This window comes from Euprymna scolopes, chromosome 3 (genome assembly GCF_053919585.1).
Source record: "Euprymna scolopes isolate OS-2025 chromosome 3, ASM5391958v1, whole genome shotgun sequence".
NCBI lineage: Eukaryota > Metazoa > Mollusca > Cephalopoda > Sepiida > Sepiolidae > Euprymna > Euprymna scolopes.
This window is the reverse complement of record NC_136484.1, coordinates 124,663,277-124,679,963: the sequence shown is the minus strand read 5'-3', so window position 1 is coordinate 124,679,963 and position 16,687 is coordinate 124,663,277. Positions and strand designations below refer to the sequence as shown.

General features: G+C 31.6%; 1 protein-coding gene across 26 annotated transcripts in view; it reads left to right on the top strand.

Annotated features, from left to right (window-relative positions):
* The window catches only part of LOC145258350 (cGMP-dependent 3',5'-cyclic phosphodiesterase-like), an 889,144-nt gene that overhangs the window by 831,776 nt on the left and 40,681 nt on the right, over positions 1–16,687 (top strand). For 15 of the 26 annotated variants that reach the window (XM_080116604.1, XM_080116599.1, XM_080116601.1 and 12 more), the window contains one exon: positions 4,355–4,432. In XM_080116604.1, coding sequence (XP_079972730.1) covers positions 4,355–4,432 — 78 coding nt within the window. Of the gene's footprint in view, positions 1–4,073; positions 4,152–4,354; positions 4,433–16,687 lie in introns of all 26 variants that reach the window. The other 11 variants (XM_080116605.1, XM_080116606.1, XM_080116600.1 and 8 more) reach the window with 1 other exon arrangement.

Here is a 16,687-nt window from a genome sequence, read left to right as displayed (position 1 = left end):
TGTTTTCTTGTAGTTTTCAGTACTAGGACTTGAATCTTTAAAGCATACGATCAAGGAATTGACCCTGGGAATCACCAGACCTCTGCACGTTACTGTAAACCAGATTAACCCATTACCTCCATGAGATCACTTAAAAATTTTGAGATATACTGTATCCTCCCAGTGTTCTCATATGAGATCTTCTAATATCTTGCTTATTTCAATTTAAAATGTAATTCTATCTCGTGTTTCTCACGCTTTTTTACCATAAGTATCCAAGTTTCATTAAAAAAAATGAAAGCGGTTAAAATTATAAGAGATAATGGGTGAAGTATTTTTTATATTCAATATATTTGTACCAAAGTACGTTAGTTTATTGACAATAACATGGCACAACAATAACATGTGAAAGTTTTCTAGTAGAATGAAGGTTTTATTTATCAGCTTAAATGCTATTAGATTCAACTTTCAAAATCTAGGTGACATTATATATATATATATATATATATATATATATATGTGTGTGTGTGTCAATTTTTCTAAAAGAAAATTTGAATGGATTTATGTATACATTTTTATTCCACTAGTTTTATAATACAAAAATTAGAAATTAAATTTCTCACACTTTGTTACATATTTGATGCAAAATACCTGTGCTTTATAAGTGTACCTTTTAAGCAATGTTAACACATGTTCTTGTTTGAACTATATATCAGGTGTATTTAAAGTTCTATTTCTTTTAAGACCCCCCACCCCAAAAAAGTCGATTGAACCCTACCATTTACATCAAAGATAAAAGAAAACTTATTTGAAGATTGTATATGAAGCAGGTTGGAACCGTTTGATGAAGACCTGAGATAATATCAGTCAAATATCTTTAGATCTGATTTTCACTTTTTAAATTTTATTTATTTATTTTTTTGCTAAAGACCTTTCCTTGAAATCTCCGAGTAGCGTGTTAAAGATCCCGCTCACATTTATCATCAATGAATCCTCAATAAAAGAGAGTAGTAAATAAAAAAGCAAAACAAAAAAACATTACCTTTGATGTTAATCACTGTAATAGTTGTGCGAAGTTTTAGATATATCTGACTTACCTTACTCTGAATATTTTTCGCTTTTTCGAAATGAAGCAGCTGAAAGCAACTATATTGGTTAGTTTATTATTAATGTTTAAATATTTCAATTGTGTATTCCTCGAGTTTAGATGTTTAAAATGAATATTTACTTGAAATGACTCCTTTATGTAATTTTATTTAATGTAAAAACATTTTTTAATGCCTACAGATTTTTTTTCTGGCAATACCAGATTTAGTGACATTATTACATATTCATACTACCTCCATTTCTCGTAGTTTTCTGTACGAGGACTTGAATCTTTAAAGCATACGATCAAGGAATTGACCCTGGGAATCACCAAACCTCTGCACGTTACTGTAAACCAGATTAACCCATTACCTCCATGAGATCACTTAAAAATTTTGAGATATACTGTATCCTCTCAGTGATCTCATATGAGATCCCCTAATATCTTGCTTATTTCAATTTAAAATGTAATTCTATCTCCTCGTGTTTCTCGCGCTTTTTTATCATAAGTATCCAAGTTTCATAAAAAAAAAAATGAAAGTGATTAAAATTATAAAAGATAATGAGTTTAAGTATTTTTTTTTAATATTTAATATATTACATAAGTTAATCAACATGGTACTTTAGGTTTAGTGCTGGAAGAGTGGGTGCAGGGGGAAATTATTTGGTTTTCCTGTATTAATTATAAACCGCTCATTAACTTTTTTTTCAAAACGTACAAAAGCCAGTCAGTGGCTTATTAAAACTCCGAACTCAGCAATTGTCACATAGATGGCTCTCGCAGTTTGAAGACTAAGATATTGTTATAGTGTGTCCACCCTACGAATGATAATGAACTCTTCCACTTATTATAAAGACCGGGAAGAATATTTCACTATAAGCACACGGGTTATGCTCAAACCTTACACTCGTGGCAGTCTGTCTGGCGTATACCCACACTTGTATTTACTTTTCTGTTCAATATATTTAGTTTTCATTAATTATCAAGGCATCTTTCTTCCGGACCATTACTGGACCACAACGGGTATCATGTTGATCTAAACTTTTGTAACATATATATATATATTATTTTTATTAATATAACAATACATTGTATCTCTTTCTACCTAGTGAAACCAAGAATTATATACTAGAACACCCTTTGTTAAATTCTGCAACTGTTTAAAATATATGTTCACTTCTGATTATCTACTTACCATGCTTTTTTTTAAATTTATTTTATTATTGAATATTTGATTGTTTTAAACTGATTATATTATCTGATTTTTTAACCCACAAAGGATTCTTTCCAAACTTTCAGTTTATTTTTATAAACAAATATTTGTTTGTATTGTTTGAGTTATTCAGACTACTTTTCTCTTATATTAATGTTTTAACCGATGTGGTCTCCAACTTTTAAGTGAATGTTTCACGAATTTGGAAACATAATGAAATCAATTTTTACCAGCTAATGTCTAACGGGATAAAAAAAAACAATCTATCCAAAACTACTATTCAGTAGAAATTCTATATAGGTTCCCGAGTTTAGAATAAAGATTCTCACGTTCGACTATTAGGCTTCCACGACTGTAAGAAGGCAATTAAAGATCGGAGATTACGTCGGTCGAAACGTTGTGAATATAACAACCAAGATAAGAATAGTAGTCTGAATGATCCAAACTATCAATGTTCTTGTTTCTTGTTTCATTCTTCATATTATAGTCATGTCATCTCTCAATCAAAAAAAAAAAAAAAAAAAATTTAAAAATAGTTTTTAAAAATGTTCAGAGTATATGTCAATTTTAATAATGTTGTTTGGAGGCAGAAAATATTTCTGAAATCCTTGTAAAATACCGATTTGGTTTCTTTAATTCTCCAAACACTATTTGAGGTTTCATGTCTATTATTACCCATTTCCAATTTGTCATTCAAATGTTAATGTTTATAGTAGATCAATTTAGATTCTGAATGTTTATTCTTTTTTACTTCTAACCTCTCTCTCTTAAAAGAATACAATTAAATTCTACATCATTTCATTTAAATGGCGTATGGAAAGAAATATTTTTACATTAAATTTGAATTTTGGTATGAATCATTTTTATTTGAAGATATTTTAAACCTTGGCATCACCTGCATACCACAGTGTAATTAGAATGGAATTCACTTGAATAATTAGTCATTTCAGTTAAGTAAATAATAAAAAGATGTTGTTTGATTACTTCTTGCTATTTTTTTAAAATGCAAAATGCATCAGATTATTTTATTTTCCATATGTTGAAAATTGTAAAAATAATGCCTAATAAAACGGGGGGGGAGGAGAAGATGTTGGTGAGGTTATCAGATAAATGTTCTGGTTTTCCCGGAATTCTGGGATTTCAGATTCTAGCGTATGGGCAATATAACCGAAGGCTTCAAATTGAAAGCGAAAATAAACTGAAGAAAGAAGACTTGAAGAGCGAAAAGATCTCCAAAGTCGACTAAAATAGCAATTCACTAACTAGCACAAAAAGTGAAAAGGGAAATGAAGCAACAAAAACAAAAAAAAAACGAAAACTCAAAAATATATACTAATTAAAAGTGTAGTGTGAATTAGTTTCATCTTTTCAAAAATTTAAAATATTTTATTTTATAATCTTTCTGAAGTTATTTTATAGTTTCAACAAGTCATTATATTAAAAAAATAATAATTTTCAGCTTTAGTTTGTTATACATGTACTAACTTCATAAAAATAGTTTTGTTACTAAAAAAAAAAAAAAAAAAATTATTTTTCCAATGTAAATTTGTGTAAAATTTTAAGTTAAGATATCACCAGAACCAACCACAGCATTTTTTAATTTTTTTTTTATGTAATCTTTTCAACAGAGGGAGGTGGAGGTGAAAATATACCCGGAATCTCACTTTTCATATCAATGCAAAATATTTTCAGGGTTTTGAAAAAATGTCGCTATCTACGGTATGACTTATGTAATTAGGCTGCACATCTAGGTATGTTTCCTAACCTGAATTTGTTGTAACCTTCTGTTTCCAGTCTCTCATGTACAACAAAGTGATAGACTCGCAGGCGCGGAACAATCTGATTAACGAACTTATGATGTATCACATGAAGGTAAACCATAAAACACTGTCTCTGATGAGCATCCAACAACACGTCTGTTTGTTGTGTAAATTAGTTTGCTGTAATCGAAACCAGCTTTTTACCACCATCTTTTCAGCATGATGTTCAAATCACATTTCTTCTCAGTCTTGCACCACGTTTCTTGATGTACCCATATTTTTTTTTTTGTTTGTTTCTTCGTTTTCTTGTTCCAGTCTGTCATGTACCAAACAGTGACATTGGCCAGACAGCGAAGCCAGTTATCGAATGAGCTTATGATTTATCATATGCAGGTTGGCATGCGGTGTTTATTGTCTTTAATTTATTTGCATTTTTCTTTCTTTTTTTTTTTTCTTTCTTTATCTTTTGCTTATCTCTATCCATGAAATTTTGGTACTCACATTGGGGTAATTAACTGAATTCTTAGTTAATTTAAATGTTAGCCTATAATCCTTCAGGGCATAGGTACTTAGATCCACTCGTCATAAAACTACTGTATGTAATATTGACATTTATGCGTATATTTGATAATTTTGTATATTTAAGTAACAAAATTAATATGTAATTTAACAAAAATAATACTTAATAGAACTAATACATAAGTAATACCTAACTTAACAGGGGTAATCTATACAATATTCTGCTTGTTGATTTCTTCGTCAGTCCATACGTTAAACTTTGAAAAAAGCCAAACACAATTTGTGAAGGTCAAACTGCTTCAAAATAGCCAAATAGACAAAATCTGACAAGTCTGAACAAGAATATGAGAGTGACCATCCTTTGTAGCCTCGTTTTCGAATATTATATCATTGTTGTAATTGTGAGAAAGGAACTCATAATGTTGCCATGTAGCAGTTGTTCATGGAAGAAAGAAATTACCGAAATGTTGCATAAAAAATAGGACATTCGAAAGAAACATGGAAAAAAAAACATTGTCTGCCAATAGATGTTGAACTGAAGGAGTAAATTAAAGATCGTCTGTTACAATGTGTTTCTACTGAACTATGTAGCCCAATATTACTTTCTGGGTATTTATTAGTACTTATTAATTTATCTCATTTGGGTCAGTTCTATATGTAAGATGCAATAGACACTATTTTTATAGAAATGTTAAATTGCTTTTTCTGTTGAAAAAAAGTTTTTGCACTTTTCAGAAAAATGTAAGCTTTGTCAAAACATTTGATTCAATATATTTCTCATTCATCACAACAAAATGAAAATTATATCATCAAACGACCCATTTAAAATTATTTCCAAAAGTTTTATTCCAATTCATGCGATATTCACGAAGTTATGTCATTTTATTCTTTATTGAAGAATTTTCACTGTCCATCGCTTTATTGCAGGCCTCTTAAAATGTTGTTTTAGGGCAAAAATACAATGTCTTATCTTGCAAATTTTACTTTTTATTATATTTTTCTGTAAAAGAATATTTAAAAAAAACATATCCTAAATATGAGCCTCATAAATTATCTATCAACATATCCACCATTTTTTTAAATTACTTAAAACAACCTTTTGTCCCTCAAGGAAGTCAACTCTTTATCTTAAAAGAAGTTATGGCTCTAGCAACATCAACTATGTTCCTCCACAAAGCATCCTTTGAAGTAAATTGTTCTCCTCACTCATAAACTCCTTTTTAATATTTACCAGAGATATTCAATGGGGTTAAGGTCTGGATAATACGGTGGTCAGATTATGAGTCACCCAACGAATTTCATAGATTCAAGGATGGATGCAGTCGCCTCAAGCAGAATGGGATGGTACACTATCATGTATAAAAATCATCTGAAAATGACATGACAATGGTAGGTCATCTAGCCATGTTGACAAATGATTATCCAAAAAGGCTGTGTACGCATGCTGGTAAGTTTTACACCCTCTAGCGCTCGGAATGGTCCAACCAACTTATCCTCAATGATTTCCGGCCAAAACATGTCTCCACCTCCTTGTTGGCGATGAACTCTGTAACAGGTCGAAGTTCTGTTCAGGTTTCAAACTTTGGTCCATCTATCCGGACCGTCAAGAATAGCATGGGCCTCACCTCCCAAATAGGACCTGTTGGAAATCCAATTTCATGTAATTCTGTGGGTAAGCCATTCGTTTTTCCCTATATTGTTTGTTCAATGGAGGCATTGGAAGAGGTTTGATATTCCTTACAATCTCATTCAACACATTGTATGCCTGAATCTTGGCGCGATTCCAGCTTTTGCAAAAACGAAAACACTGGTGCTGTTTATGTTTTAGTTGACTTCCCTACAAATTTTCCGAATATCACGATCTAAAAAGGTTTCCCCTGATGCCCTTATTTTTCTGGATTTGGTGTTCGGGTTGTTCAAGAATGCAACCAAGGTTTTTGGATCCCTTTCCAGCTCCGTGGCTAAATTTTGATGGGCAATCATTTTATGAGTCCAGCAATTATCCTTTGCTTTTCGATAACCTTTATTCGCCTGATTTTTTGGCATTGTAAGAGATCTGCAATAAAGCGATGAACAGTAAAATTGATTTGATAATAAATGAAATGCCATAACTTCGTAAATATGGTATGAATTTGAATAAAATTTTGCGAAATAACTAAACTTAAAGCAACCCTTTGATGGTACAATTTTTTTTTTTTTTTTTTTGTGACTTATATTTAGGGAAATATTGATATTTTACTAATCTGCAATAACGCGATTGACACAGTTTATATATATGTGAGTAGGTAAAACTCAGTGTGTGCAAATGTGATTGTGTGCTCCCTATAGAAATAAAAGTTAGAGAATCTATATAATATCTAAAAGTTCATTACACTGAGGAAGACTATGCAAATGCTATCAAATCTCTAAGTGCACCCCAAGGAGGTTATGAAAACATTCCTTAAAAATTCAAATACCATTTCGATGAAATTTCAATCTAAAATTTTCTGGAAAAGACAATGAAAATGGTCTTGAATCTTTAAATGTCCTAATTTAAACAAGCTATGCAGGCTGAACCTTGTTTAAAAGTTCAAATATCCTATTTTGATGAAATTTGCATTCATATGTATAAAATTCTCTAGGGAAGACAATGGAAATAGTCCCACATCTGTTACCTTCTATGTGGCAAATATCTATATGCCTGCACTTCTAAGTGGCCCCTGTAAGCCAAATTAAATTTGTCTCCCCTCAATTATACTGAACAACAAGAGAAAGAATGTTTCTATTAAAAAAAAAATACATGGCAACAAAACTCGCTTAAAACTTCAAATATGTATATCCGATTTTATCGAAATTCAAACCATATGCATAAAACACTAATCCAGGGAGTTTTCCAGCATTTCAGCTTCTTCCAATTATATTTGGAGATGAAATTGAACGATCGGGGGTGGGTAGTAAAAATAAAGTTATATTAGCATAGTGAAAAACTATTGGTAATGATCCTAATTCAATCCCGAACAACGTCCGTTTTCCTGCTAATACTTAATATAAGTAGTATTTATGCAAGTAATACATAACTTAACAGCAGTGACGTAGGTATTACCCGGCATAGGTAATGCATAATTTGATAAAAATACTTTCAGTTTTAAAAGAAAACAGACGGTTTGCTATAGTTATTTCTTTAGGATTTAAAGAATCTGGTTGGCGAGGTTCACTAATCATAAACCGTTTCAGAAAATGACAAAGCTTTCACTGAGTCATTAACAAAATATATTCTCATTTCTAAAACTAATAAGCTTTGCTATTGTTTACACTTAGCGATTTACATATTACATTTACATAATGCCTGTTTACATTTTGCTGAAATCTTTTCAAAGCCAGAAACATAGAGTTTATATTTAAGATTTGATTTGATTGTTTTCTTTTATGACATATCTACTCTTTGCGGGATATTTAATAGCGAATCCAGGCCTTGTAGTTCTTAATATCTTCAGATATTTATTACTGCTGCAAATGTGTTTTGAATGGGAATGATGTGTAGATTAATCTTTTGTTAGGCATAAATTTTGTACATGATTGCTGATGATTTGTATTTAACACATATATGCGATCCTGGCGGATACTAATTTAATTCTAAAAAAAAAAAAAATTTTTTTTTTTTTTTTTTTGCTAAGACTATTACATCTGAAAAATAAGGATATTTGATGTTTTCTATCTCGTGTATTTTCTTGAACACAAAGGGAATAAGGTAATGATGAAGAAAGACATAATAAAACAAATGAAAATCACGGATGTAATTATTAAAGGTAATTCTATATAAATGGCTCAGATATAATTGAAATAGACATTTATACCAGAGCAAACATTTTATAGCAGTACATGAACAATGTAAATACCACTTGCTTTGATATCTGGTAGCGATAGTTACAATCAGTAGAAAAAGGGCTATGTTAAGATGTCTAACTCTTTGTCTCCTAACTGTGACCAAGCAATATTCGATTTAACAGCATTAGAGGCATGAAAACCATGTAACTATATATAGTTTGGCAGAATATGTCCACTAAGTTTGAATCTACAGTAAAAATAAAGAGGGAAACCCTTGTTTTAACTCTTGCATATGTGTGAAGCATATATATATTTTTTTTTAATAGAAACATTCTTTCTCTTGTTGTTCAGTATAATTGAGGGGAGACAACTTTAATTTGGCTTACAGGGGATAATTCCTGGTTATTTTCAGCCTATACATCCAATGTCAGTTATAATTGTTTTTGTGGTATAGTCTTGAATTATATTTAATTAACAGGAATTAAAAAATACAAGAATACTTTACAATTTTCAATTAAAATAAGTTTATCTTATTTCTCTAAAATTTGGTACATTTGTTTGAAAGTTAAAGAATCTCACTCTTTCGCTTTTATCTTTTTTTTTTTTTTTTTTTTAATAAATTCTGCAGCATATTTTCGGAATTGAAGCTGAATGGTAAACATTTAAAGGTCACATGTCTGAAGATTTTTTTTTAATAACGTCTGCTACTCTTTGTGGCTTCTTTGAAGAAGATCGTAAACTTTAAACTTAGTATCAGAAAAGAAGCCATTTTTTTCCGAATTTCTGTCATTCTAATAATCTTTGCTAAATGTAAAAGATACACATTATGTTGAACCACATGATGTCCACATCTCTTTTGGGAGAAGGGGTGCATGATTGACATAATGGGTATGATTGCAGTTTTGGAATTGGTTATACTGCGTTCAAATCCTATTTGGAAAAAATTGTTAGCCTTTTTACTGTTAACTTCGAAAATTGGTTTTACTCCAGTTAAAAAAAAAAAAAAAAAAAAATGACCCTTCCTTAGACTGCAAGAAGCGGATAGAACCATGACTGATTTCTGAACCCTTTTGGGATGTCCTTCAGTAACTTGAGTTACAATTAGTTAAGAGTTAATACTTAATTAAAAATACAGTAATACCTTCCAATTATTAATGAAAATAAATCTTGATATTTCTCTTTAATTTGGCAGTTCTTTGAAAGTTGGAGACGAGTGGTCGTTTTTTTTTTTTTATTTTTTTTTTTAATAAGTTCTACAACATATTTCTGGAATTAATATTGTAAGATGAGCGAGTTCTGAACATCACACCAACCCTCAACAACATTTTTTTTTTTTTTAACTCTTTGGATAATAGAAATACTTGCCATTAGTAATCCAATTTTATTATTTCGATCCATCAGTTTCAATCCTCTCATTTTTCATCATTTCTACTGGTAATCCATCCATCTTATTAACTCTTATCCTCTAGTAACTTTTCACCTTATGTGGTGATTCATTAGTAAAAATATAAAAATAAAACACTTTTTACTCATTTTCTAATTTGGTTGCCTATTTGTCACTGAAGTGTAAGGGCTACTATAATAGACCAGGATTATATAGGGTAACCTGAGTGAGGAGTTGGGCAACAAGATATTTGTTTGAATTATATTTTAATAAATATCGGCTTTTAATGGAAGATATGAAAACGTTTTTATTTACGGGATATAAAAAAATGTTGCAATGGCAGAAAATGTAAACTTTAATTTTTGCTGAATATCATGAGAATTTATTATAAGGCATCAAAAGGAGGTTAAGAATAAAGGGAATTGATAAAGAGGGCTATGACAACAGCATATTCTTTTCATTGTTTTGACACTCGAGTATATATCCGCACAGTAAGACACGGTTATTCAACTGAGAATCACATCACTCTATATAAAAGCATATAAGATATCAACGGATACAAACTCGAGGGTCAAAACAATGAAAAGAATATGCTGTTGTCCTAGCCCTATTGATAAGTTTAAGATGTGTTTATTTTTTTATTGGTAAGAATTCTGTTATCATCCTATGCTTATAACGTGAGTGCAGTTATTGGGCTGATATTTCATGGATGGAGATATTTGCTTTTTATGTTAAAAATTATTTTTTGTGCTTGTGATATCCTTTTGCTTTATCACCATTTCCATACTTTGCTTGCTACTTGTCTCTTTTATCAAATGTTGCACATTGTCTTTTGTTTTTCAGGCTAAACGTTGTTTTCTATTGCAGTTCAACTGTTAGCTAATCCTAATCGGTAGATATTTACTGAGTATGCTGTAATTACCACTAACAAATCCATATATATATAACTTCAAGTTAACAAAAAGGTTTATGTAGTAGCTCAACACCTTACTAAGAGAACCTTTAATTTAACGTTATATATTTCCTTCAAAAACACTTGACAGCTAATTGTTTCTGCTCATATTGAGAACATGTCATAATATATGCCACCATTTTTAAATGTTATTTTTGCTGTGTAATCAATTTGCAGTAAAAGTGCAGGATAGTTAAGTCAAGAAATCATAAATAAAACGACTAACTTATACCAGAGAAAATTGAATTTAATTATCTACTGATCTGTATACTTCTCATGTACTGAAACTTTCAGATTTTTTCATTTGAAAATTTGATTTCTCTCAGTTATATTTTGCAACACACGAAAAAAATAAAAATGTCTGCCGTCATTTTTATTTCCTTTTGAGGTGGCCAGTTTAACTTCATGCTGAACAGATAGTAAAAAAAGAAATTACTTATGCTATCACTAATCCTAATTCCGGAGTAAAGGGAAGCTTGCTACTCAGATTTAGGGTTAGTTGTAGGAAAAGTGTTTTTTTTTTTGTTTTTTTTTCTTTTTGTAGCATGAATTTGCCCAACACATAAGTGACATCTGGCCAGCCATTTTGATTTTTGTGTTTTGATAAGCAGGCTTGCATTTTCAGCACATTAAAAGTATACAAGTCGGAAGATAATTAAATTCTATGGCATTTGATATAAATTATAAGAGGCGTTCAATAAGTAATGCCCCTGCCCCACTTATCATAGTAGTAGAGCAACAACATTTGGCACGGTTATTAGTCTTTCTTTACATAAGAATCACCCAGTTATGCATTTCTTTCATCATTCAATGCAACTCTGGAAACATTTTTTTTTCTTTTTTTTTTTTTTTAATAGAAAATTTCAGATTGGTTCTCTGAATGAGAAAAGTCTGAGTCACACGACGATGTTCACTCTACACAGGTCAGAACGCTTCTTTCTTAGAACTGCCTGCCTATGGAATACTGTTCTGCTGGCTCGCTTCTTGACCGACTACAATATCATTGCCGACAAGTTCAATGTAAACAAGTTCGGAAAAGTTTAATGTTCACGCTACACAGGGCTGAACGCTTCTGCCCACTCCCCCCCCCCCAGCAAACTGCTTTTATGGTGCCTGCGCGCACCTCAACATTACGTGTGAGAGGCGATTTTTCGAGAACTGTTCAAGACCGTGGGCATTAAAAGACCAGCCGCCATCTTGGATCATTTTTCCTTTTCAGCCCGCATGACACGAGCACGTTTTTGTGGTAAACCTTCTCTATTTTCCTCATATTCTCCAACCACAACCTGCCTTTGGAAATCAAAGCTGTATCATCTGGGAAACTCTTTCCTTTCAAAAACAACTTTGGGATTTGGAAGAACTAAGTCAGATGGTGCAGGGTTAAGAGTGTAGGAGGATCAAGGAGGCTCCCATAGCCACACACCCATGCTTCTGATCTTGTTGATATGTGCACTATGGGCCTGAGTGCTGTTGCAGGAGAGGATACCTTTCATCTTGCCCCATCTCTTGATTTTGATAACTTCTCTTAATTTCTGCAAAAATGAGGTATAATAGGCTCCTGTAATTGTTATAAACTTTGCCAGGAAATCTATCATCACTACTCTGTCCTTGTCCCAGATGACTTTGAGCATGACCTTTCCAACAGAAAGTTACACTCTTGCCTTCGAAAGTGGTGAGTCCAAATACTTCCACTGCATTGACTGGGTTTTGGTCCCCAGATCATAGTAATAGACCCAGATTTCATTCTGTGTAATCGGTCTTTGGAAAAACTTTGGCTCCTCTTCTTGACTTACAGATGCCACATTAGTGGCAGGAGGAGGGGGGAGTCAGGTTTGGCAGCTGGGTGAAAGTGCACTGGAGGACCACCCGAAGACTTACCTTTAAGTTGATTATGGGAGGTTTAAAATAAGAAAATGCCTTTTGGAATAAACACCCCCAACCTCCCCATGTTAAGAACAGCTTTCAGAATAAACACCTTTTGCAGGTTGGACACCCAGTGCACATTGACCGTTTCCAGGTGGTTCTCTATAGATTTGCAGCCATGTTTGAATTCACAATGCCAACGTTTTACAAGGCCATATGATGCAGCATTATCATAGATTTCTTTTATTTTATCAAGTCTCCTATTGTGTACATCTTTCAAACATAACCGGATCACTGCATGCCACTCAACAGGCTCCATTTCACACCTGACTCTGTTCAAACACCTGTAAATCAGAAATCTCAATTATTTCAGAGCTATAATCTACCACACAACCCCTAAACATAAATCATTGCACATGCAAAATTTCAACTAGATCAGACAACTGGAAATGGGTTAGGGGCATTACTTATTGAACGCTCTTCGTCTGTTTTAACTGAACTGTTCTGTATTTACCCAATTTACATTCGGTACTTTAAGAGCTCCCTGATGGTTCTGGTAAGATTGTAATGAAAAAAAAATTTTTTTTAGCTTATACTGGTTCCATTTATTTTTAGATTTTTTTATATAGATACCTTGCAAATGTTACATACAGGTTGCTTTAAATAAATCAGTGTATGTGCTTTTGATTTAAAAAAAAAGATTTCAAATAGAAATTGAAAATTTCTTTAAAATAAATAACTTAAAAAGAAATCCTGATTTATTTGAGGTGGAATCTGCTTCTAAACTTAAAATTTAAACTTTCTATTTTGTGAATTAAATAGTAACTACGATACATTTGTATTCATATTATTGTGTAAAATATCGGTTAATGAAGATATGTTTAAAATCATAGCAAGCATGAAATATCAAATAACTTGCAAGAGTAAAATGTATAAAATTTTCTTGGCGTATCTTTGGAGATATAAAAGAAATTCTACAATAATAATAAAATCCTGAAAATATTCCTTTTTTACTTATACAGGGTGTCCACAAAGTCTGACTACATTATGTAGCCAGACTTTGTGGAAGCATCCTGTAGATTATGTAGCCAGACTTTGTGGGCAATAAATATATATATATATATATATATATATATATATACATGTATATGTATATATATGTGTGTATATATATGTGTGTGTGTATATGTGTGTGTGTATGTGTGTATATGTGTGTATGTGTGTATATGTGTGTATGTGTATATATATGTGTGTATGTGTATATATATGTGTATGTGTATATATGTGTGTGTGTGTGTATATATATGTATGTATATGTGTGTATATATATGTATGTATATGTGTGTATATATATGTATGTATATGTGTATATATATATGTATGTATATGTGTATGTATGTATATGTGTATGTATGTATATATACAGATAAATAACATAAATAATGGATCAACCCATAACCGGCCGTCTATCTGGTCAGTCACCATGACAACAAAAGTTTTAATTGGATAGCATAAATATAGCTTTAGTTCGGCGTTTTAAGAAAAAAAAATGTAACTTATGTCCTTAGAGCTTATCTATGAAATCTGCTCATTTCTTTTAACTTGAAATTTCTTTCTTTTTCTGGATGTATTTTTCAAATAATCGGTTCAAGGTAGTAAACGTGCTAATGTAAAATGTACCAACACTGACTTGATGGATCATGAATGATCCAGACTTAGTTTCAAGTACTAAAATCCATCTACATTCCTCTGATTTACATTAAATAAGATATAAGGAAGCAAATGCAAGCAATTTTTGTGTACAAGTTAAAACTTCAAACTAGTATAGGCAGATAGTGACATCAACAAAGAAATTAGAGTTTTTTTCTATGAACATACATTGCAACATTGGTTTAAAAAATATTGTCGTACAGATAATAATCTTGAAAATGAAAAGTTAAGGCGTTCTTCAAAGGAGGTAGGTCCTGAGTATGACCTTAAACTATATCCAATGGTGAGGCCCCAGCTTGCGGGCTTTGGGGAGTGTGGAGCCACCTCTTAATTGCCATTGCTCCCAGGTCCACTCTGACCTGGAGTGGTAGTACCTGTTAAGATCCCAACTATGGGTTAAACAGAAACTGACTTGGAAAAAAAAAACGAATATATTCTATTAAACTTTTTTTCCAAAATCACTGAATTCGGCATTAAATGACCTAAGGGTTGATATGCCATAAAACAAAAACAACCAACCAATCAAAGGAGGTATACAATTTCATAATTGATTTTTCAACAACATGTCATGCTGTTATTTATAGCAAAAAAATTAAATATTCATACAAGATGCGAAAAACTATTAGCATTTATATATGACCACCTGGGTTGGCTTTATTTTATATTTTAGATGGGTTCAAGTAACTTGGCTATTTGGATTATTCGGACTTGTTTTCATCTTCAGTTTTATTTTCAGAATGTTTCGGTCAATGTAACCTCTGATGTTCAGCTTATACTTTGTCTAACTCGTGGAATCTTTTGTTCTATGAGATCTGGAGAACGTCGGAGACTACATTAACCGAGACGTTGTGAAAATAATACTCAAAATAAGAACAGTAGTCTGAATAATCCAAATACGAATTATCAAGCCTAATCTCAAATTCAAATATATAAACCTGACTATGTTTATCAGGTAATCTAACGGTCTGCCCCTATTTGAAAGTTAAGCAGAAATGATTCTATCATTTCTGGGTCACCTCAAGCAATTTCGAAAATCAAGAGATCAACAAAGATGTCTTCTGAGAGTCTATTGAGTTTGATATCAAAATTTAAAATGCATAAATTTGTTTGTGTATGGTAGACCGTGTTTATTGTAACAGCTTTTATTTAGATTAATGGGTTTTAGATTATAGATGTCATGCAGATTCATGTTAATAAATATGCAAATATTTTAAATGCAAAAAATTTTTTAACGTGTATATTATAGATTTCTTTCTAATTAATGTTAAATATCATGCATGTTCGTTATTTGTACAAGTTGATGTTTTTTTATATACTTGCTATATTTTATCATGAACTAGGAGTAAATACATAAACAAGCATTTCATCCTAAAAATATTGCCATATTTCTTACTCTCATATTTTACAGGATTTTTAACGTCAAGTAAAGTAGGAGGGTGTACTAAAAATGGAACAATATTTTGGAGTAAAACGATTGGCTAAATGTTTATTGTATTGGTATTAGAGAACATTTGGTATTTTCTTATCAACTTAATACTTGATATTTGATATATATTTTTTTAATTTATTTTATGTTCTGAAAATTTAGATTCGATTTTTAATCTTTGTATTGATCTTAAAATTTAAATTTCGTATTAATTTGACAAATTACTTTAGTCAAATATAAGGTTTCCTAGTCAATATTTATGTGAAGTTTTGGTCGATGTGCCCTCCAGACTTATGTGCATGGATCACTTTTGTAGAGTGATGTTTTATTTTTGTATTTCTATTTGTATATTAGATATGGTGTATTGGTTTTTTGTGTATGTTGATACAAAGTGCCTTCAATAAGTTTCCAGACTTTTTTTTTTTCATATGAGCACTTTCATTGATAATAAACACATGAAACTCTAGTTCCCTTCGAAGTAATCTCCTCTGGTTGCAATGCACTTGGTTTAACTTCTGGAAGGCCCCATGGAAGTCTTCTTGTGTGAGTGACTCTCATCAAAGCTTCTTTTGTCCCAATTGTCTCATAGCAATAGCATCAAGTTTTCCTTAAGCTTCAGGAATAACCAAAAATCATAGGGAGCAAGGTCTGAACTATAGGGAGGGTAAGGAACTGTCTTGATTCACATCTTGATCAAATAGTTTGCGACAAGGATAGAACACCCTTGGGTAAACTTTGCGCAAATCTTCTGCTTTTTCAATTTCTCACAAATAATTGTGTGTACAGTTCCGACACTGACATCAAATCGTGCATTTATTGTCTCTACAAAGTTCTTGCCCTACCTCATCATCCCTCGGACTCCCTGTCTTCCTTGGATCTCTTATACCACTCAAAAACTGATGCTCGATTCATACAAGATGGTCCAAAAGCAGTCTGAGGCATTCTATACGTCTGTGTGGCGTTTTGTTCTAATTTTAAAACAGAATTTTA